Raw genomic sequence first — 24,632 nt, forward strand, 5'->3', positions numbered from 1 at the left:
GGCCGAGAGGGAAGAATGCCTCCTAACACCATGCAAGGACACTGGCTCAGAGGGAACAGTAACCTCCCCTCTCCCAGTATGATATCGGGGATGCATTTCCACTACAGGTAGCACTGATCCAAACACCATGCTGGCACACAGGGGACACGTGTCCTGAGCCAGATTCATGGAGAGTTTTCCCTTGCAGCCAATACTGGCCCAATGGCAGCAGCAGCTGCAGCAGTACTGACCAAGTGCTCTTGCCCAGGAACACAAATACCGAAATACAAAACAAAATTAGGTATGCCATCTGTATAAGGTAGTCTGACATTGAAACCAGGACACCTATTGTACCACTGGTCAGTTTACTTACATTACACAGAGACATTTTATTTTGAGACAAAAATTTGTCACAATTCAGCCATTTTGGGAAGATTTGATTTTCTCCGATTTTAGTGACTTTGTTCGGGGATGCCAGTTTTAATTGGACTTTTCAATATATTTTTAAATCTAAGTGACATTAAGAGTATTTTTAAGAGGGGTCAACGATTGTTAGCAACTTAAGCCAATGGCTGACTACAAGCTAGCTCCCTATGTCAACCTTGGTAGGACATGCCAAGGGTGCTTGATTCAGACAAGGGCAGATGCTGAAATTCCACAACTCTGATTCCTTAATGGGAGTGGTGTGCATGTATTCCCTTCTTGAAATTGTAGCAGCAAAGCAAGCTCACACAGAGGTACAATACCTGGGGTACCAGGATATTATCTGGTTAGCAACTCAACTCCTTCCCTGCCCTTCCTCCCCACATTATCATCCCTCATCACACAAGAAGCTGTTGTACAAAGGATTTTATTTCAGGATACTTGGCACAAGGACCATCAGCTACCAGTGTAATTGTACTGATTCTAAAATAAATACATGGTTTACATGGAACACCAGCATCATCTGTGCAGCCTCGTAGAGGGGAAAAGGTCTCTGCCCCAGGCCAGTGAAGACCAGGGTTAAAGGTGGACATGAGATTCAGCATGCACTTGGTAGGTGAGAAAAGAGATTCACTTCTTCTTTCAGTAAATCCTTGAAGACTTTGGACCCTGTAAAACTGCAATTATAAAATGGACAGAGGATTCAGCTGTTACATACAATGTACTTAATACCCATGGCGGCCCCCGGCCAATTCAAAAGCAGCACTTATCATGCTCGACATCACCACAACGGACATATTCAGGGCTAGACGTTGGAACCTGCAGTAGCAGATCCAGCTGCTGGGTAGTCCCACATCGAAGAAACAAGTTTAACAAGTGTCTAAGAACCAAAATCCTCAGAGGCATGGAGCAGAGGTGGGACGGGGGGTGGGGGGGGGTGTCTCCAGGGGCCTGGCAAACAGGCAACGAGTGATCAAAAACCTGCAAGGTCAGAATGTAATACACAAAATCCTACACAACAAAGACTGAAGACATGCACAATCACAGTGAGTTGGAATGGATCGTTTGTGCAGAGCGCTGCATGGATGGGCCTGGGCTATCGCAGCAAGGACCACTTGATTTGCTCTTTCGCCGACTGCAGCACCTGCGGAGGGAAGAAAGCTATTTGTCAGGTTCTGGCCACTGACCCCCATCTGTTTCAGGACAGGTTCATCCTGCCCTGATTTTAATGCATGGAGCTTTGATTTCCCTAAGAAAAACACAGAAAAGAATTCACGTACCTATATTGGATATATGATAACCGACATGGAAAAGGGTTGACTTAGCCAAAGTTTAAAGACTTATGAGCAGAGAGGTGCCAGTCATCAAGAATTCAGTCTCAGCTACTGTCCACATTCATAATTACATTATCTACATTATTTATTTATTTTTAGAAAAACCCTCTTTCAAACAGGAGTACATTTTACATTCACTCACCCCCATTTCCCCTAAACAATCACACCCTCCAACAAATCTGTTTCCCCATTGCTATTTAAAACTTCCCAGGAAACACCTGAAGAACTTGCAACCAGAATGCTCAGCCAGGTCAGCCCTTTCTAATCCAAACATGAGGCCAGTAAATGTAAAATGCACTCTCACTTTAGAGAGATATTTTGTACATTTTTTTAATACATAATTATGAATGCAGCTGATAGATGCATAAATGGACAGTAACCAGGGCTGAAGCCTCATCAATTGACAACACTGCTCACAAGTTTCAGAGTTGGGATAATTCAGTCCCTTTTTGGGCCTAAGAAAAACAGAAATACAAGTCCATAAAACAGGTAAAGTCCAGGGCTGGATCTATCTAGATAACATGGAACCATCTCATAACTAATTCCAGTCAAACCCAAAAATGTCTGCAATAGCAATACCAGAAGTTAAATTAAGGTGATCAGGGAGCTCCATGCAATACAGAACAAGGCGAGTCTGTCCTCGTTTAACCCTCATTGCATCTATTACTCTGCGCAATTGAGAATTTGCTCAAAATTGTAATATTCTGCACAGAATTTGACACCATGGGGAAGACAGACATCATCGGCCCATGAGGGCCAGAACGATTCATCAGTGGCATCACACTGGCTCATGTGGGTCTGAAGGTGGCAGTGTGAACAGTTTCCCGTGCAGTTCAGAAGGGTGTCCACAGCAGCTTCAATCCATACCCAGCGGGAAGGAGGCTAGTGAGGATGAGCTGCAAAGGAGATTGAAGTGACAAATAGGGGAGGAAGAGGAGAAAGGGTGGAGGGGTTGAGCCTAGGGGGAGAGGAGGAGATAGTGTGGAAGAATCACTTCTAGAGGGAATATGAAAGAGCTTGGGTTGAAGAGAATGTGCAAATGGAGGGAAGGGTAGGAGAGACAGCAGAGGTGGTCTGGCCTGGGCAGAGAAGGGATAAGGCCAGGAGAGTGGAAGCATGGCCTTATAAATGTACTATCACAGTACTTCTGGGCAACTCTGCACAAAAATATTAATTTGGCATCTTTGAGTATCATTTTCTTCTGTATTGCATTTCAAATTAATTATTCAAAAGACAGTAATGTGTTATTTTAACAAATAAAGGGCCTGATTCACCAAGGCTTTTTTCCCATTCTATGGGAAAACAGCTTAGTGAATCAGGCCCCAAGTGTGCAGAATTTTAAATCATTGTGTACAAGGGGGTTTACAATTTGCACAGAAATCCCCTAGGAGTAATATATGACTTCGCTGTTCTGTTTTAAAAAGAGAAATTGAAGCTACAAGTTCATGCATGCAATGGGGATAAAACCAGCACTGACTCAGCCTGTGGCTTGTAAAATAAAAATATGGCATTTAACTATCCAAGGAAAGTCACCAAATACAGAAAAACAACTTCAACATTGCAAAAATAGGAGCAGTGACTAATAGGTAGAAGATTCTAAAATGAAAAGAGGAACTCTAAATGTAGTTCAAGAGGATACATAACTTGCAAGCCCACATTAGGTTTCTAGGCTGGAGCTGAAATGTGAACTTATAAATTACGTATGACTTGGCAAACTTGTTTTTTATTTATATTTTAAGTTGCTTCTTCTGTAAATCCCCTCCGCTTCCCCCAAAGCAGGTCAGTAAGCATAAGTGGTGGTGGTGCCACCTCTAGAGTCTTAACTCAACGAGCTGACCGCTGAACCGTCCAGATAGGTCAGCAGCAAGTGAACACTCATCATTAGCCCAACACAGGCTACTGTCAGTTTAACCAGAGAGGGTTGATTTTTGATTAGAAACATCCGATGTTTGTGAGGCTTGGGAGAGAATGAGGAAGCAAAGGCATAGAGAGTCGCATTTTTATTTTACTCTTAAACCAACTCTCCCCCATAAAAATCTTCTGGGGATTCAAACGGTACTAGTACGGTTTTTGCCAATTTCTTCCTTCTATCCTGAAATCAAAATTCAGCAGCCCCTGTGAGAGTCTGGGCACCACCACCCTACAGAGCTAATCTTTGGAATCTCTCCATCCAGCAATTTAAATATTAATTTAAAGTCAAGTCGACAGGAATTACAGAAGCTGAAAAACACAATTTCATGAGCTTCCGTGCCTCCTAGCAAGGGCAGAGGAGCACATCTCCTGCAGAAAAACCTGATGGGGCCCCCATCAACCACCACTTGTGCATTCATTTTGCTCCTCACATGTCCACAATTTTGATCAAATTTAATTTGGAACCGCCACCTTATGAGTAACAAGATGTACATCCAGGCCTGTATTTCCATGCATAAATGGGGCTGTAGCAGGCATGTGAGGCACTTAACTATGAGATTTAGAGTCAACTAAACTTCAGGAAGGAGTTTGCAAGGCACACAAGAAGCCAGAAAGGCTGCCCCTATATTTGACAATGAATCATTTACACTTATTAAGCAGGTTGTACGAGTGGCCCTTTCTGGGCCAGTGCTCACATAGCTAGTATCTTTCTGGTCCCTGTGGACAGCTTTGTGGGCTCCCCATTCTGGGTTTTGTACAAGTGAAGATCTAACAGCCAGAAGAAGTTCCACGCACCTGAGACACCGTTTGTTCTGTGAGTGGAACATCATCTCCCTGAAAAGAGAAAGGCAAGAACATGAGCAACCAGATTAAAGTGGCAGGGACTACTAATTCAGACCCAGAGACTAAGGGTTATCGCTTAAATTCCTTACTTAGCAAAATGTGTACGCAGTGCCAGTCCTCCAGACTTTTACATCCTTAAGTGCAGAGTTAAGAAACAGAATCATAATTTCCATGGGGGCTTCCACACTTAACATGAAAAAAATATTAAATATTCCAAATTGTACAGAGCAGCACATTTTTTGTCTCCTGTACCCTCTCTTTTTCTAGGTGCCTCCAGATTCTATGACCCTCACATTCCATGTACTGACTCTTCAGTTGTAGAAGTTCCTGAGAAGACACCTCCATGCGACATCTAAAATCACTGTGCACTATACAATGTCATGAACTTTACGCAACTGGTGTGTTGCACTAGTTCAGTTGTCTCCAGCACCTAAACAATGATATCCAGCAACTACTGCCCCTATTCTAACACACCAGAAACAGAGTGCATGGGGTCTGAACCAACAAGATACAAATGCTCTGCATTCCTGTGCCATCCAGTCCTAGAGGTCAAGAGGCTCTGTATCCCTGCCTCTTCCAATCTTTAAATCTCATATCTTTCTTGTTGTTCCTTTAAAAAGTAACATAACCTACAGAAAAATCCAGCTTTCTCCACTACTGATATATATACTATTACTCTATGCTACACTGGAGCTAGTTGAGAGCAGAGCTATCACAGAATCTGTTTCTGCAAAGCCATCAATCTAAGGCTATGTTTTTTTAATTTGCTTTCTGCAAAGCATCATGGGCAAATATGTTAATCTGAAAAACAAAACTGCTGTAACAGCAGGTCGGCTGGAACAAAAACATGCGGAGACATATGTTAGAAAAATCAGAAGTGATGAAGTGAATGGGCCTATAGGCAGTTTAATGGGCTTCAATTTAGAAATCTTAACTGGTGCCAGCCCAGAGTCGTTAGAATGAAGGTTCGAGCAGTTTTTGCTGCTCTTTTCATTTCAAATGTTGCTTAGTATGTTAGATTGTACCCTTTGGGGCTAACTCCTTTAACTTTTTCCCTTTTGCTTTTTTTTTTTTAATGTACTTTTTCCTCATCTGCAGAGTGCAGTGTGCATGGAGAGCGTAAGTCTTGTTTTCCCATAGCAATATCTTTTTCAGCCTTCGTAATTCCAGGATAAGTCTAAAAAGCCTTCCGGATTTTTAGGTATAAGGAAGTCGTGGGAGTAGAAACCCCAGCCATGACCCTGGGCTGGAACTGGTTCTTTTGCATATTGGTGTAGAAGCGATTCCAGCTCGAGGTATTTGAGACAGATCCGAAATGAGAACCAAAGATGGAGAAGAGGCAGGGGTTTGGGAGAAACAAAAGTGCTACAGAAACAACAGTCCTGGTAATACTCTTCCATTCAAACAAAAATTCCTGGATTTGTCTGCCCACTGGAGGATCCTTTGATGCAGGAGTGGATGGCTCTGTGGATGGGGTCTGGTTGAATGGTATTGTCCATTTGAACTGCCAAAAAGCTGAACCCCTGCTTGGCCGGAAGCGCTTAGAGCGGGGGGACCCAGTGCATCGAGAGGCATTGCTGTTGTCGGAGTTACTGGGCTGGTGGGGACCAGTAGCGTTGAAAACTCCGGAACAGTTGGCATTGATAGAAAGACCACCTATCCATGTGATGCAGACTGCAGGCCATTGAAGCTTGATCACCCACCGATGACAAGCTTTGCAGAACCACATGACAGTCTCTCAGACCTTTTTCCCAGGCAAGGAACATCTGCCAGTTTGTCGTGTACATCTGATCCTGATGGCTGCCACCAAACCCCTGGCTGCCGAATCAAAGGCCTCAAACTGAACAGGTGAGGTGGTGCTCACACTCTTCTGCCTCTTGAAATGTTGGCAAGTGGACTCTCTCTCTTCACCTAAGATCAACATTGCCAGCCACATACGACTGATACAATCATGGATGGCATATCTTCTTATCTATATTGCATGAAGTACAGCTTCATGCCATGGATGGCATATTTTCTTATCTATATTGCATGAAGTACAGCTGATTGGCTATTCTGAAGTTTAACATGACAGTTTGAAAGAACGTTTTGCCAAGTGTTGAGAAGCCTGGGATCCTTGCCAGGGGGGCAAATTTGAGTAGAATCTGGATTTCTTCGTCTTCTTCAGGGCCAATTCTACCACTATGGATTGGTGCGGTAGCTGAACTACCCAAACCCTGGATAGTGCTCAACCTGTATTTCAGATTCAGCTTCCAAGCCACTGGAGTGTAAGAGGCTGGGGACTCGCACATTCTGAAGGTCAGGCAACATCTTGTGTACTGGTAGGGCTGCAGATTCTGCCGGAGTTTCCAACATCTGCAGGATGTCGAACATCTCGGTTCACTTGGACTGAAATGTTAAGCATCTTCCCCAAATTATCCAAAAACAAAGAGTAGGAAAGGACCTCGGGAGGTGAGGTGCACTCCAGTGGGTCCAAAGAGAGGATCTGACAACATCCCTGTGGAATCTTCCAGTAATTAATAGAACAGAGGAATGATGGACTACAGCAATACCGGCAACCACTGACCCCCTCAGGACTAATCCCCACACATGGGAGATTGAGGCGGGGATAACCTGTGTAGGAGTAGTACAATGTCCCTGGTAGTTTGATGGACAGGGCCATAAACCATGCTTGAAATATTTCCATAATCTGAACCAGGGGCTGGCTGGGTTGTCCAGGATCCGTGCCCAGTGCATCCTCCTCCAACACCACGATGAGGCTATCACTCTGTGATGTCTCCACCAAGCTCCACAGAGGCACTCTCGTCAGGAACTCCAGCTCTTGGTCTGCTGACTCCAATGTGCAAGCAGGGATAGAAGACTCCTGCACTGGGTTCCAGTATAAAGATGGGATAGTGCCAGAGGGGATTTTCCTTGCCAGAAATGAGGATGGAACCTGCCCAGGGTTCAGCAGTGGAGGTTTGGGCTTTGCCCCCAACTTGTACCAAGACGACGTAGTTAAAGACACTCTGGGTGAAGGAAGCAAAGAGGACATGCTCCTCTTTAGTGTCAGCCCTGATTGTGTCGCTAGAGCCAAATGTGTCAAAGGCTTCTTAGACTTTGCCGCCCACTCTGGCAGCATTTGCTTCAATGGCACTGGGTGCGTCAATAGTGTCCGAGTGCATCACCGATTGTCCTGACTGTGGTATATCTTATGCACCGACTACACTAACAGCCCCAGATGCATTGATGTCACAGCATTATTCCTGGACTCGGCCAGTACCCGTTCCTGTGGTGCCAAAGACTCATGGTGCATGTGTGATACTGAGAATGCTCTCTATCGGCCAAAGCACAATGGTTTTTGGAAATGCTTGATCCCTTTGATAAGTCCTGGCGGGAAGCATAAGACCTCACCCCTGTGACCGGTTAGGAGGAGGAAAAGGATGAGTATGATCCTGGGGCTCGGCCATTTTGCGAACCCTGTTCCTCTGTGACCTTAGTGACATCCAGCCGCAAATGTAACAATTGGTGGTTTCGTGACAGGATCTCAAAAACTGGTAGCACAGTTTGTGGACATCAATGATGAACATCATTCTCTCACAGATGCAGGGCTTGAAGCTGCTAATAGTCGGCTCTTTATGGCCTGACAACTCCACTGCAAAACAGCAAAAGCTATATATTTTCTTTTTTTTTTTTTTTTTGAGCACCGAAAAGTGCTGTTGGGGGCGCTGCTGAGGCAGCAAGGCAGAAAAACTTGAGAAATAGAATTCTAAAGTTAAAAACGTAGCGGGAGAAAGTGAAAAAGATGTGTCCAAATGGTAGTGCAGTCAAAAGCTGACTGAGGGACTCGTGAAGCAGCGCACGAGAGGAAACTACCGTGCATGCTCAGTAGAGGAAAAACTACTGCACTAGAGAAAGAGAGATCTGTTTTGGTACTGTCAGATGATGTTACCCACATGTCATGGCTAATTCATCCCTGGTTGTTGATAGAAAATAAATTTATATTAGTGAACATCTACAGACCAAATATTTTTTCCCAGTCCTTTTTCTCATTCCTTTATAGCTTTGATGTTTTTGTGCTTTATACAGGAGAGGATTGGAATGTGTGTCTGGATTCTGTGGTGAACAGATCACATGGCTCTTCTCTGGGTAATATTCTCCCTAATAGTCTTAAAAGAAAAAACTAATATATTCCAGCTCAAGGTCATATGGAGAAATATGTATCCTTCATGCGGAGACTATATTTTAGTCATTAAAACAGACATAAAAAATAATCTCGACTGTTGTAAAAACTACGATCACATTTTCTGTTTTATCCTGCTACATTCTGGATCACCACCCTGTCTCGATTATTTTCAAGCTATGTTGCAATGAGTGCTCACAAAAATTGTTACTTTTAGGAAAAGAGAACTTAAAAAATCTTGTAAGGGAAACTATCACTGAACTGAATATGCATAATACTTCCTTCACTTTTAAACCAACATTAAGACTGGAAATGCTGAAGGCAGATCTGAGAGGAAGGATTATAGCGTGTTACGGTCACCTTAACAAGCTTAGGTTTCACACTCTGGAACAACTGCTTTCAAAGATTTCTGATCTGGATGAAAGACAAGAGGACCGTTCTCTGTGACCTAAAAATTGTTGAATTCAGCACAAGATGAACTGAGAACCTTAAGGGCATCTAACACTGAGAAATCTCTTAAGACTACAAAACAAATATTATGAACATGGAGAAAAAGTAAGATCTCTGCTGGCTACGGCAGCAAGGAACAAAATCGCAGGCTCTGATCTGTGGAATTTGGGATTCACACACGTTTGTGTTTTATCTTCCATCTGAGATCAATTTTATTTCCCTAAATAACTTTTCTAAGCTTTATTCTATACCTGCATCTAATACAGTGGTGGATGTTAAGTTTTTTTGTTGTTTTTTGTTTTTTTTTAAGGAAAGATGTCATTGCCTACATTTCCGAAGAAACTTTGTGGACCCCATAGAAGATGCTATTACCATAGAGGATATTTCTATGGCTGTTAAGGCTATGGCCCTGGGGAAGAGACCAGGCTTGGACAGCGTTCACGGATAGTTTTATAAATCTTTTCTACCCATCAGAATTTCAATATTAATTTCTTTAATAATCATAGGCCTAGATTCAGCAAAATGTGTGAGAGGGGGGGGGGGGGGGGAGAGAGAGAGGGAGAGAGACATGATTTGGAATGAGGAAAGTCAGACTAAGATGAGATTACTTCAGTGTTCTCTCACCCTAGCTTAATAGTACCCTGGTAGAGAGTCCATCAAGCTAGGGCGAGAGTACATTGTAGAAATCTCTTCTGTGTGTGACTTTCCTCACTCCAAATCATGTCAAATCTTCACCAAGGTCTACTGTTTTATTCGTTGGTCTCACTCTGCATGTAAAATTGGCCCCAAAACCCTAGACCACCACCAAATCCTCTCCTCAAGCTACTAGCTGGCCCACCTATAGCAAAAAAAAAAAAATTGACTATTATATGTGCCACCCCAGAGGCTCTCTCTCTCTCCCCCCTTGGCCAAAAATGCCTGAAACTGAATTTGTGATATTTATTGCAAATTGTGTTTCGGCTGTTTTGGGCATATCGCACAGCTTAACGCTAGGAAAAAAGGTGTAGTCATTTCCGGCGTTAAACATGTGATAGTGCGCATTACACTATCGCACAGTGTGATAATGCCCCCAATTTTAATTGATCCCGCCAAAACCCCTCCCCAATCCCGCCCCATTGAATACATTTGTAAAATTAGCATTTACGCTGCGAGTTGCGATAACTATCGCATGCGTTAATGCCATAATGCATTTTGATAAATGACCCTGTTAGAGAGCCTAGATCATCTCCCGCTAACTTAACTGAGACGATAATTATATTCATTTTCAACAAAAATGCGCTTTGGAGTACAGTGCATACAGACCTATTTATTTAATGCAGCACAGGACTGAACCCTCTTATGAACAAGTCCTGGCTTTATTAACAGCAGATCCTCAGTTAACAACACAAGGATAATGTTTAATATCCTTCTTTGAGCTAAGAATCACAAACTACCTGGGGAGATGAGTTTTATCAATGCAGATAAAGCTTTTGACAGAACTTCTTTAGAACTTTAGAAAGATGGGATTTTCCTGATAATTCTCTCTCATGGGTCCAGCCACTGTACATAGGTCCTTGTGCTCAAGTGGTTTCCAATTCTCCAAGGCTAGAGGAAGGGTTGCTCTCCATCTCATCTACTCTCTGATCTCACGATAGAGTCCCTTCCCATGCTATCAAACTATCATTCACTCACTGGCTTTGACTTTAATGGCTCCTTGCATGAAATCTCCCTGAACACAGGTGATATTCTTCTCTCTATTATTAATCTCAGTAGATCAGCTCCCCTACTCCCCTTATTGGATATCCTTGATAGGTACTTCCAGATTTCAGGTTTCAAAATAGATTATATTAAAACTGGGGATTTTTCACATAAAACCAGAAGTTCATGGAGGTCCTTGTTAGAGAAATATTAAGATGGCCATGAACAATTTCAAATATCTAGGTATATACATTTCCTCAAATATGCTAAATTATTTAAATTCAACTATACTCTGGTGCTCAACTTGATTAGGGTCTGATCTTTAAAAAAAAAAAAAAAATGACTTCGCTACCCATCTCGTGAATGGGCAGGATCAGTATTGTGTCTTACCCTATCTCTTCTGAATACCTGAATTCGTCCCATGTGATGTGCCATCTGTTATATTTACAGTGCTTAGGCATGATATTTTCAGTTTCAGATTACATTTTCCACTTCAATCTGGTGGGCTAGATCTTCAGTATTGGGCTGCTAGGATAGCATGTGTGCTCGCATAGCCTTGGCTTTCTATAGCAGAGGTTCAAGTGGATGGTTGTAGTTTAGCTGCAGCATTACAAATGACTCCTGGTTCTAGGATACCCACATTTCCCAAGTATGGTTTATAAATAATAAGAAACTGGGAAGGAGAAATCGATTTGTTAAAAAAATTTGTTATTTAGGAAACCCACAATTGTCATCATCTTTTTCTCTGAATGGGTTTACTTGGCTTCAGAATGGACTCAGATAGTTAGGTCATTCGTGTAGGGGGTCAAGCAATGAAAACATTCTAAGAGCCGGTTTCAGCATTTCAAATACCCAATATACCTTGTACCTTTACTTACAACTACGAAGAGATATAGCTCGCTTGATGGAGCCAGGTAGACCAGTTTGGAAGCAAGACGGAACAGAGAGAATCTCAACTCGCTCGCATCGCACTGAACACCTTATTCTTTTCCCCAAGTTTGGCCACCCCAGTTCTCTTTGCTGGAGGAGGCACAGGTAGACTGGCTCTTTTTAGCCCATTTTCCAAATTAAAAGAAGGCTTCGGGAGATCTCTGTGTGTGTATCCCTAAAACCTTTTTTTTGTTTGGTATCCTATCCACACCAAGTTTTCAGGATGTGTTGGGGGGGGGGGGGGGGGGGGGTAGGGGTTCATGAGGACTGACAGGAGCCCAGGCGGTTTTCGGATCCACAGACCATGGATCTGCGTGCATGCGTGCACATTCTGAGCAGTAGGCTCCTTTAGTTCTGGATGGAACTTTATTGTGGACATGTCCAAGATTGTGGTTATCAGTTGTACAATTCATATCAGAGATCAGCAAGGTTTCTCTTTCAGTTCAACCTTCCGTATGTTTATTGGGCTTCTCTCTCTTTACTCATAGGTTGACTGATCAGGTACTACCCGTCTAACTATAGCGTATTATTGGTAGATAATACTGCAGATGGAACGTTAAAGAATCAAGGCAGTGGAAATTGCAGCAATGGACCCTTAACAGAGAGTCTGATACTCATTGTCTAATAAGGCCTGATTATTGAGACTGGTATAGTAATATTAAATGTGGTTTGTTTTGTTAAGTTTCTTTTCATGTCTATAATTAGTGTCACCAGATGCATTGTCTGTACTTCAGAGTTTTGAGTGTGTCTTCATAAAACATTTACAAAAATAAAAGAAAAACAAAAGAGACAGATCTCTGGAGATACCTTTTAAATTCTCCTTTACAAATTACTTACTAATCAAAGGGACAAGAGTGGTTCCAGGTGGACAGGGGAGGGCAGAAGTGGGTGGGAGCCCTCCAAAACAAGGAGCGTACCCCTCCCAGTCTGACAGGACCACTTTGATTGGCTGCAGTGAAAGGCGCTTGGTGCTTGCTCACCCTGAAATTCACTGTGCCCGCACCTAGCTGCGGAGGCAACTTGATCTTGGTATATCGTAAATGAGAGTTGGGAGGACCAACACGTACATATTAAAATATGTACGTGCTTTGTTTTTTATGGCTTTGATAAAGTTTTTAAATATGTTTTATTTGTGCTAATAGTGAATGTTTGCTGTAAACCGCCAAGAAATAAAAATAAAATAAATACGCCCCCAACCCCATACAAACATTTCTGGAGCCACCACCGTGAAGGCATTTTTTAAAAATATCATGTTTTCACTGCTAAACCATAGGTTTGTAGGTTATGGCTAAGAATCCATTATTTGACTTAGGGGAGTGAGGACAGGGTGCACTGTAATGTGATCAATGAAGAACTGCACCACAGGAGTGGGACGGGTCATCTGCCCCTTTGTGCCTCCCCTCTGCCCCCAATGAATTCTCACTTACCCGTAGTGCCACACGATGCACCACTTGCTGAGGGTCACTCTCCAAGATCACTCTACAACATCAAGAAAATATACTCTTAGTGACTAGGGACCAAGAATCTGTGAGATCATATACTACTAATTCACAAACTCCTCCCAGTGCCCCACGGCCTACCACAGCCAGACACTTTCCAGTACTGCTGACATGCAGTGCTCGTGTACTCACCCTCCGTCCACAATCTCATCCACAGCCAGGAACAGCCCCTCCATGTTCTCCAGCAGTGCTCGCTTCTCCACATTCTTCCTAGTGTGACAAAAGACAAAAGTTTGTAGAACAGCTTCTATTTCCCCTGAAAGGGATTCTCCATTTCAGACATTTTTCATCAGTGCTGAGCACCTATTGTTATCATCCACAGATCGGAGGCCCTCCCTGTACATGGAAATGCCTGAAATTTCATAGGCAAGTATCATCCCGGGGTTCCAGCATATCTGATAAATTTGGGCCAAACGTGCACAAGGGACATGCTCCCAAAATTATTCTGGTAGAGCGATGCCAAGAAAAGTATGGAATGCACCTCTATTTGTATTACACTATAGCCTATGTCTCCCACTTTTACATTTTTTTTTAGCCATCGCCTTTCTTCCCAGCACTAACCCAACCATCATTTGAGTTTTGATATGGCAGAACAGACTGGAAAGAGAAAGTACATTTTCTCTTTCATACAATGCAACCAATCAAAGCAAAAATACATTTTTCTCTACAATTTGATTTTTCAGGTGGTGTCCACTTTTCCTCAGATTAGCAGCTTACAATTTCATGGTTGCCCGCTAGAAATGAGGCTCCATGGTGCACTCTGACAAGGCAGAAGCATGAGCTACAAAAAGTGGTAGGTGGTAGAGGAGGAAGAAGAGGCTGCAGGCAGGGCCGGTGCTATCTTTACTGTACTTCCCCCTGCATCATTCATTCTCTAACCCATGTTCATCAAAAAAAGCCCAGCTCCCTCCTGCAATCTATATTTTTAAAAACTGACAGGTGCCCCCGCCCAGAACCCATGGATAGGGAAGGGTATTAGGTACCCTAAGCAAACTTTACAGCCTTGCACACACACACACACACACACACACACACACACTCCCTCTACAGATGCACACACACACAATTCAATTATGCATAACAGATTTTACATGAAAAAAAAAATTCAAGAGTACAGTCTTCTGAGGCAAAATATCACTTACAACATGCACATTATATTTATATGCACTGCTGTGGCGCCAACCAGAAAATCCTGCAAAAAAGACACTTGGAACTCCTATGGAATTACATTTTTTATAAAGTGTGCTGGGTGTGGGCTTGGCCCTCAGAAAGCCATGAATAAATGGAATTACCATTACAATATAGTAAATCTCCCATACCAAAACAACCCTAACTGCCAGCACTCAAACAGTAAAAACCTTATCTATGAAAAGGTAACACTGCACTTATTACATCAGGCCCTAAAAACACCACTTCCTATTAGGGAAACAGAACAAATCGGACTGCTATAGATCACCGCAGATAAATTATACGGTAGCAGAATACCTCACCTCAGTCACACACGGAGAACACAGACAGACCCTGACCAAATACAGACCAAAGAGACCAGAAAGTATAAACAGAAACATGCTAAGAAGAACTGAACTGGAACCCACAACAAGCCAGACTCTATGGACCGGATTTTAAAAAGGTTACGCGCGCCGGGCCTATTTTAAAAAGGCCCAGCGACATGTGTAAAGCCCAGGGACGCGTGTAAGTCCCAGGGTTTTACTAAAGGGGCGGAGCGTGGGCAGGGCAGGGTCATTGCCGCTGTGTCAGAGGATTGTGTGCCAGCAGGCTGCAGGCAGGTGCAAAAAGTATGATAAAACTTTGGGGGGAGGGTAGCGCGGCTCGGTCCGCACAAGGTGCACAATTGTGCATCCCCTTGTGCGCGCAGACTCCTGATTTTATAACCTGCGTGCGCCTGTGCAAGTTATAAAATCAGGAGTACATGTGTGCACGCTGGGTAGCGCGCGCACCCTTTTAAAATCTACTCCTATAAGCAGAGCAACAATGGAAAAACAGAAACATTACCATTCTTCATACAATATTAAATAATAAAATCAAGAAATATAAAATCATAATAATAAAATCAGTCATAAAAAGAAAATTTCAAACCAGTTAAATAGAATATCCAAAATTTCCCAAACACCAATAAAATATTTCAAAACATCTGATGAATAAAAAAATCCAATAATTAAAATGTTCTAATATTTCCAAAAAAACAATAAAATATTTCAAAACAGTAGAAACATCAAGTTACACCCAATAATTAAAACTAATAAGGATTAAAAAAAAATCTCCTGCTCTCCATACCTGGGATGTTTTGATTTCCAGTCACCTGGATTGGGGAGGTAGAGCCACACAAACTTTACCTTCACACACACACACACACACACACACACACATTCACTCTCTCACACACTCCATCTCTTATATACATGCCTATGCTCTCACACACACTTGCTCTCTCTCCCTCCGACACATTATGTGTAGATGTGAGCTTGCCTGTGAGATCCTACATGTGATACATAGGCTCTCCCAGGCAAACACACACACAAGTACTTGCACACAGACACATGCACACAAGCTGACACACACACAAGCTCTCACACAGACACACACTCACATGCACATAAGCTATGACACAGACACATGCACACAGGTTCTCACTCACACACATACATACATACACACGCAGCTTCATTTCTCCAGACTACGGTGGGATGGGCTCCACCGCAGCCTCCTTATTCCTCTTCACTTTGGGCCGTGGTGGGATGAGCTCCACCATGGCCCCGTGGGCTACTCTTTCTTCAGCCATACTGAAGGTCTTTCTGCGAAGTGGGGTGAGGAGCCGGAAAGCTGTGTGCACGCACACAGCTAAAAGTGGAAACTGCCGTGGCCTTTCTTCATTTTTGGCTGCCAGCGGGCTAAGCTCCGCCGGTGACCCCACAGCCTCTCCTGCTGCCGCCGCCCTCCCAGACGTGCTGCCTTGTACCAATGCACAGTGTGCACACCCGGTTGCGCTAGGCCTGGCTGCAGGATAACCTGGGTGACTCTGCATTAGACAGTGCCAGCCAGGAGAGACAGTTAATGTTTGTATGAATTCATGAGGGCCAGGACTGTCATACTGACTCAATCTGTCATCCTTGAGTAGCAGATAAACTATGGACTTCTAAGTGGGTAATAACGATGCATCCTTTCTGCAAGCACTTTGGAGGGAGTGCAGGGTTAATCTAAAAGCATTGCTGCATTATCCATATTCTGATTCCCAGTTCCTTTGCTTGCCAGTTTCTTCCTGCTCCTCTGGACTTCCAGTTCAAGAACTGGTCTCTAATGAGGCTAAAGCAAAATGAGCCTTCATTTACCACTATCCAGGGTTCCTCCACCATTACTTTTATATCTCCTCTTCACTCTTCCCTGACCCCTCTGTAATCCATAAGATCAAGGGTCCATAAAGCCCAGCATCCTGTTTCCAACAGTGGACAATCCAGGATACAAGTACCCAAATATTAAATAAATCCCATGCTACTAATGCCGCTACTAAGCAGTGGCTATCCCCTAAGTCAACTTCACTAATAGCAATTTATGGACTTGGAACTTATCCAAACCTTTTTTTTTTTTTTTAAGCACAGCTACACAAACTGCCTTAACCACATCATCTGGCAATGAATTCCAGAGTGTTGAGTGAAAAAGAATTTTCTCCAATTCGTTTTAAATATGCTACTAGTTAAACTTCATGGAGTGTCCCCTAGTCCTTGTATTATCTGAAAGAGTAAAGAACCAATTCACATCTACTTGTTCTAGACCTCTCATGATTTTAAACACCTCTATCATATCCCCCCCTCCTTCGTCTCTTCTCCAAGCTGAACAGCCCTAACCTCTTTAGCCTTTCCTCATAAGGGAGCTGTTCCATTCCCCTTTATCATTTTGGTCCCTCTTCTTTGTACCTTCTCCATCGCAACTATATCTTTCTTGAGATTCAACTAAAATGGAGCCTATGCCTGACCACTAGGTGCTGCTGCTGAGCAACAATCAAGACTCCCTCCCACCAGGGACTGCGAATGCTGCTTCTGCAGCATCCCCAGTAGCTTAGGGAGCAGAAGTCTGGCCAGAGGTTGCACCCAGGTCTCTCACATCGCAATGTGTAATTCTACCACCGAGCTGATCAATTTTGCTTTCTTTTTAAATTTCATAACTTTGCAGTGGTGCATTCGTTCTACTATGTATCTGTAAGCTGGGAAAGAGACCCTTTCACCCTAACTTAACTAAGGAAATAGCGCCGGAGGTGAATACAGCACAAAACTGGAAACCTAGAGACCCCCAGAAAGCTGTTTCTTCATATTAACCAGCTCACTGAATCTGCAGGGACACTGCAGCCATGTAAAATACTTTGGGTCATGTTTGCAGGGCTAAAGACACGTCAGTCAATCCCATATACATCCCTCCCGCACGAAGACCTTATAGAAGTCTCAAAGGACTTCTTGTTTGGCTGAATGAAACCCATCAGTCTGATTCCTGTGTCAGACTGCCAAGATTTGCTCTATTAGTTTGATACCTCTTAATAAAACCTTGTGTTCAATAGTGACACTGATTATATTAAACAGCCACTTTTCTGTTTTTCTCATCAACAGAATGTTCATCCAGCAATTCGGACATGGATCACTGCAGAATGATGATGAAAAACTGCTTCAAGCACGCCATACCCCTTTATCAGCCTTTGATTTATCAGCTCCACATTTCATCTTATTTACCTTTTTTCTTGTTACCCTTCCTGCACCTACCCATGATGCACAGTCTCTCCTTACTCCTCCCCCCCCCCCCCCAATCACTTGGCTCCCTGCCTTTCCCAGTATGCCCGATCCACCCCCTCATCAGGGAATCATCGTCCACGGTCCCCATCTCCTCTTCCCATTCAGTTCTCATCACGAGATCATTAAATAGTTTCTCTCCATTCTTTCCCAACTGGCTTTGGTCAGGAGGACCATCATTCACACCCTCTCCCCTACTTCCTTTCCATTCATCTCTCATCAGGCCAAGTACCCTGGTATCCTCCTTTGATCAGATGAGCAAAAGCTGGCCCAATTAAGTGCAATGCAGAGAGACCTGGGTTCCATTCCCAGCTCAGGTCTTCTACTTTCCAGGCTGGTGAGGCTGGGGGGGGGGGGGGGGTGGGCAGAGGTAGCAAAAGAGTCCCTACTCATTATGCCAGATTCAGGGCCCAGGATTATAGGGTTCCAGATAAAGCCCTGGTGCAAGGCCCACCAGCCTAGGTCTGTTGCTGCAATGTACCAGACTAATGGCATGGGTGAGAGGGGGCAGTTTGCATGGAAAGTAGGATATCAAATAGGAGGAAAATCCCCAGGAATTTGCAAACAAGGACGCATGGTGCCAAACCCAGTCCTGATCCAATTGGGCTGGAAGCCTATAGGAGCAGGAGAAAACTTCTGGATAAAAAAAAAAATAATAATAAAAATGGGGCAGCCGCTCTCTGCACCAGGTAAGCTAAAACGCCAGAGCCGGCAATGCAAGCAGGTGCTCAACCACCTTCCAAACTTTAAAAAGGTTGCTTTTTCCTCTCTTTTCCAATCTTTAGAAACAAGTGTGTGTAGTTTGTTCACTTTCATTCTACTTCACTTGTACAGTAATGCACAGACTCTCATAGGAATACAAGATTCTCTCTTATTCCGCTCCCAAGGTACGTCAATTGTTTCACGCATACTCCGGCAGGTATCAATGCTTACAGCAAGGTATTCCCTAGTCTTAAGGCGTATCTGTGAAAAACCAGCTAAAACAATTTACATTCTTTTCTTTCTTTCTTTTTTTTTTTTCAACACAAAACTGACAATTTTGAGTTTTGCTATGTCCTTTCCTGATTCATTCTCGACACAAAGCCCTGAAGAGTTTTCTCTGAAAATAGCTGGGTTCCTTTTTTAATTTCTTACCTCAACATCTGGCTCAGGGAATCAAACAGGCAATTCAAAACCGCCATCAGCATCAACTAGAACAGCAGAGACAATAAAGTGAGAGAAATTGTGATTAAACTGGGTAGCACGCATCCTACAGACTCCCAGAAAAACATATTATAGAGAGCACATCATGATGTCAAAGCTATGCGTTTGTTTCCCTGCAATAGATAACGTGCATGGCCTCATGGTCTCCCTCCTACAAGGTCTCAGCAGCTGTCCATGCTGTATTTATACTTTGGGGGTAATCTGGGTGCTGAGGTTTCTTTTCCACTGTCCATGCTGTATGAAGGTTATGGGTGTATCAGGATGGGAGCATCCATTCTGCAGGTAGCAATGTCAGCATGTCCTTCTCAGCTGTGAGGGGGTAGGAGAAAGGAGACAAGCTGATATTACTGACTGCTCTGCTGCAGCCCAGCATCCTGAGGTGAGCTAGTTTCGGCAGGTTCCTTCCTTGGTAGATGGCCACCTCCGTGAGATTTGTTCACAAAGGGGCAGATTTTTATAAATCTGCGCACACGCGTACCTTTGTTCGCGTAGCCGCGCGTATCCATTAAAATCCGGGGTTGGCGCGCAGCCTGCCTCCGTTCCCTCCGAGGCCGCTCCGAAATCGGAGCGGCCTCGGAGGGTACTTTCCTTCCACCCCCCTCCCCTGCACCTTCCCTTCCCTTACCTACCCACCCCCCCCCCCGGCCCTATCTAAACCCCCCCTAACTTTGCGCGCGCCGGGCCAGCTGCCGCGCTCCATGTTCCGGTCCAGGGGCTGGTCCGGAGGCCGCGGCCACGCCCCCGGCCGAAACCACGCCCCGCGGCACCGCCCCCGAAACGCCGCGTCACTCCCGGCACGCCCCCTACACGCCCCTCCATGCAAGCCCCGGGACTTGCATGCGCCGCTGAGCCTATGCAAAATAGGCTCAGCGCGTGCAGGGGGGGTTTGGGGTAGGTTTTACGCGTACCCCTTTGAAAATCTACCCCAAAGGGCTCTCTCCTGTTGACCTCACTTTTCCCACTTGCTGGACTTGACTCTTTACACTATCACCTTATGTTAAGTCCACGTGCTCTCCTAGTGCTCTGGGTCACTGTAACAGAGCATTGGAGAGTTTTACTTCTAAAACAGCTTTAAAAATGACTATGGCGAAGCGGATAATGAAAAAAGATACAGTATACAGACTATCTTTGGATATTCAAGGATCATTGCACACAGTAACTTTTGTTACTGTGTGCAATGTTAAAGATTTTGGACTGTATTACCTGTTTGATAATAAATAAAAAATTTACAAATTAAAAAAAAAAAAGAGAGACTATGGAAGCTAAAAGACAGCAGTCCAGATCTTTTCCTGCTCTCCAACTTTTCCTGCCTGGTCACAGATATCCCTTGGGCAGGAAATGGTGTTTTTTGATCTCAACTGGCAGCTGTTAACAGGAACTTAAATAATTTGTTGTAGGTCTATTTCTGAGGTAAAGGGTACTGATCGGGTTATAAATGCAGTAATTCATGACAAGGTCTACAAATTCAGCTGTTGCAGCACACGGTTAGATAATACAGTGAAGACCATCCCAGGATGGGATGGGGCAGTGCATCTCCTCCAAATGCTCAGACTTAAAGTTCCCACCACTGTTCCTCCAGTCTTTCTTCAGACAGTAATGTCATGACACTACTATTGTACATGATTTACGGGGGGGGGGGGGGGGGGGGGGAGTATAGCCCAGTTACCTGATAACGCTTTGAAATGGGAGAGTGACAAGAGCTGCGGGAACTCTGTCCATTGGGGAAACAGATCTTTTTTTCTGTCCCATCAAAAGTGAGATGTTTGCAGGTGGAATGTCTGGCCATCAGGAATGGATGAGGAGTTTCATATGGGAAACTGTTTAACTGCTCACATTTTTAGAAGAACAGATGGGACTGAATAACCAAGAGGTTTATATAAAAGAGCTTATTTGTATTCAGTCGATAGAAGATGAATTAGCTAAAGGCTGAGCTCAGGCTGCCACGGTACCAAACTCCAGGGGGAGCTGCAGCCTATGGCAGAGGACTGTTGCTGGATGACTGGGCTAAGTGGGTGGTAAAAAAAAAAAACAAAAAACAAAAAACAAAAAACCTGAGAAAACTCCAGGGTAGATGAAGGCTCAGTAGGGACAGATTCCAATTAAGCTGGAAGCGCAAGAGAGCAGGAGGGAGCTGCAAGGCCAGAAAATACAGCTTGGGATATGGTGGTGCATGGTGTTAATAAAGGAGCTGCTCTATGCTGTTAAAAATAGCCCTGCAGGATCCAGCCTCACCATTTTATATCTTCTAGTGTGCATGTTTACAAGCCTTCACTTGTTCTTAAAATCAGCTTTATTTGGTGCTGCTTCCTCCTGCCTACCCCTCTCATTCTCTATCTCCTCAGCGTTCCCTGCATCTGATTTACTGCCCCTGCCCATCCCCCACCCCTCCTCAGCAGTCCCTGCATCTGGTTTATTGCCCCTGCCCATCCCTGGCTCAGCACTCCCTGCATCTGGTTTATTGCCCCTAACTATGCCCCCCACCCCTGCTCAGCACTCCTTGCATCTGGTTTACTGCCCCTACCTATCCCCCCCACTCCTGCTCAGCAGTCCCTGCATCTGGTTTACTGCCCCAACCTATCCCCCCACCCAACCCTTGCTCAGCACTCCCTGCATCTGGTTTACTGCCCCTATCCCTCCTCAGCAGTCCCTGCATCTGGTTTACTGCCCCAACCTATCCCCCCACCCAACCCTTGCTCAGCACTCCCTGCATCTGGTTTATTGCCCCTAACTATGCCCCCCACCCCTGCTCAGCACTCCTTGCATCTGGTTTACTGCCCCTACCTATCCCCCCCACTCCTGCTCAGCAGTCCCTGCATCTGGTTTACTGCCCCTATCCCTCCTCAGCAGTCCCTGCATCTGGTTTACTGCCCCTGCCCATTCCCCCACCCAACCCTGGCTCAGCACTCCCTGCATCTGGTTTACTGCCCCTGTCTATCCCTCCTCAGCAGTCCCTGCATCTGGTTTACTGCCCCTGTCTATCCCTCCTCAGCAGTCCCTGCATCTGGTTTACTGCCCCTATCCCTCCTCAGCACTCCCTGCATCTGGTTTACTGCCCCTATCCCTCCTCAGCAGTCCCTGCATCTGGTTTACTGCCCCTGTCTATCCCTCCTCAGCAGTCCCTGCATCTGGTTTACTGCCCCTGTCTATCCCTCCTCAGCACTCCCTGTATCTGGTTTACTGCCCCTGCCCATCCCCCCCACCCAACCCTGGCTCAGCACTCCCTGCATCTGGTTTACTGCCCCTGCCCATTCCCCCCACCCAACCCTGGCTCAGCATTCCCTGCATCTGGTTTACTGCCCCTGTCTATCCCTCCTCAGCACTCCCTGTATCTGGTTTATTGCCCCTATCCCTCCTCAGCAGTCCCTGCATCTGGTTTACTGCCCCTGTCTATCCCTCCTCAGCACTCCCTATATCTGGTTTACTGCCCCTGCCCATCCCCCCCACCCAACCCTGGCTCAGCACTCCCTGCATCTGGTTTACTGCCCCTGCCCATCCCCCCCACCCAACCCTGGCTCAGCACTCCCTGCATCTGGTTTACTGCCCCTGCCCATCCCCCCCACTCTATCCCTCCTCAGCACTCCCTGAATCTGGTTTACTGCCCCTGCCCATCCCCCCCCCCCAACCCTGGCTCAGCATTCCCTGCATCTGGTTTACTGCTCCTGTCTATCCCTCCTCAGCACTCCCTGCATCTGGTTTACTGCCCCTGCCCATCCCCCCCACCCAACCCTGGCTCAGCACTCCCTGCATCTGGTTTACTGCTCCTGTCTATCCCTCCTCAGCACTCCCTGCATCTGGTTTACTGCCCCTGCCCATCCCCCCCACCCAACCCTGGCTCAGCATTCCCTGCATCTGGTTTACTGCTCCTGTCTATCCCTCCTCAGCACTCCCTGAATCTGGTTTACTGCCCCTGTCTATCCCTCCTCAGCACTCCCTGCATCTGGTTTACTGCCCCTGCCCATCCCCCCCACCCAACCCTGGCTCAGCATTCCCTGCATCTGGTTTACTGCCCCTGTCTATCCCTCCTCAGCACTCCCTGCATCTGGTTTACTGCCCCTGTCTATCCCTCCTCAGCACTCCCTGAATCTGGTTTACTGCCCCTATCCCTCCTCAGCAGTCCCTGCATCTGGTTTACTGCCCCTGCCCATCCCCCCCACCCAACCCTGGCTCAGCACTCCCTGCATCTGGTTTACTGCCCCTGTCTATCCCTCCTCAGCACTCCCTGTATCTGGTTTACTGCCCCTGCCCATCCCCCCCACCCAACCCTGGCTCAGCACTCCCTGCATCTGGTTTACTGCTCCTGCTTTTGTTCACTAGCTCCTGCTCTCTTTTTTTCATACTGCAAGGACATTCTGTATGACCTTTCTTACTCCAAACCCTGCTTCTGGATGTATTCTCTCCACCAAAATCATCTAAAGCTTTCCCCGATAATAGAATAACCTCAACTAAGTATTTAGAGAAAGTGGAACAACTTACACTTCTGGTTTCTCCTTCCTGGATACAGAGTACGTGGCCAGTTTAAAACCTCGCTGGGATATAAAAGCACGCCAAGGCTATAATGGTAAAGGTTAAGGCAGGGCTTGCAGCAGCAGCCACCTTCACAGCTCATTAGCTGCTGCTGCCATTCCTGCCTCTTTGCAGGCAGCAGTGCTCGCCACTCAGTAGAGTATTTCAAACAGCTTTGCACTCTCTTTGTGCCTGTTACTTCTTTTGCTCTTATTCTCAATTTCTTGCCCTAATATATTTGTTACAATACTACACCAATGCTCCATTTTAAAATAGTCTCTCTTCAGCTGTGCGTGCTTGTATTCAGGCTTTCCACGTGTCGTGTGATGCCTGCTCGAGCCTCTTCAGATGTCTGTACTATATTCGTGCTTTAAATGTATCAGTGCAATGCCTGCATGAGACTCCAATGAGAACAATGCACCCATTTCACCTCACCCCAAATCCCGATCTGCGTCGGTTCCTAATGCCGGAAGCACTTAAACTGGAGGAGCTCTCAAGTACTTTTCAACATCGGCAAAACCGTTTAGATACCATTTTTGTTCAGAAACTGAGCTGCCTCAAAACTATGCTGGAACCCCAACAGAAGTGCAAGAAAAGACAAACGTTAGGACACACAGTTTTTTAAGAAACCAAATGGTAAAAATGGATTTTGGCTATCTTGAGATGGGTGCTGAACTAATACTAGGTTTCTTATTTGGGGGCTCTAATCTGTTTCACTGAAAAAGAGAGCAAGAGAACGAGGGCTTCCTTCAGAGCATATTTCTCTTGTTCTTCATCAAACCATTGTTGAGGACTGCGCAAGACAATTAGTGACACCCCAGGAACGGGAGGAGACCGGATGGGAACCAGACAAGGAAGAGCGAGAGGCCACCAAAGACGACTTCCTGACTAGAACTAAATAAAAGAAGGGAAGAAGGGGAAAGGCAAA

The 24,632-nt window shown here is 45.1% G+C and overlaps 1 protein-coding gene across 3 annotated transcripts in view; it reads right to left on the bottom strand.

Moving 5' to 3' along the window:
- Positions 1-813: 813 nt before the first annotated feature.
- Positions 814-24,632, bottom strand: part of COPZ1 (coatomer protein complex subunit zeta 1) — a 45,722-nt gene continuing 21,903 nt past the window's right edge. For 2 of the 3 annotated variants that reach the window (XM_029595154.1, XM_029595153.1), the window contains exons 5-9: positions 19,133-19,188; positions 13,341-13,418; positions 13,137-13,188; positions 4,443-4,481; positions 814-1,546 (exon numbers count right to left, since the gene is read on the bottom strand). In XM_029595154.1, coding sequence (XP_029451014.1) covers positions 1,499-1,546; positions 4,443-4,481; positions 13,137-13,188; positions 13,341-13,418; positions 19,133-19,188 — 273 coding nt within the window. In that variant the 3' untranslated portion in view covers positions 814-1,498. Of the gene's footprint in view, positions 1,547-4,342; positions 4,482-13,136; positions 13,189-13,340; positions 13,419-19,132; positions 19,189-24,632 lie in introns of all 3 variants that reach the window. The other variant, XR_003855577.1, reaches the window with a different exon arrangement.

Source organism: Rhinatrema bivittatum, chromosome 3 (assembly GCF_901001135.1).
Source record: "Rhinatrema bivittatum chromosome 3, aRhiBiv1.1, whole genome shotgun sequence".
Lineage (NCBI taxonomy): Eukaryota > Metazoa > Chordata > Amphibia > Gymnophiona > Rhinatrematidae > Rhinatrema > Rhinatrema bivittatum.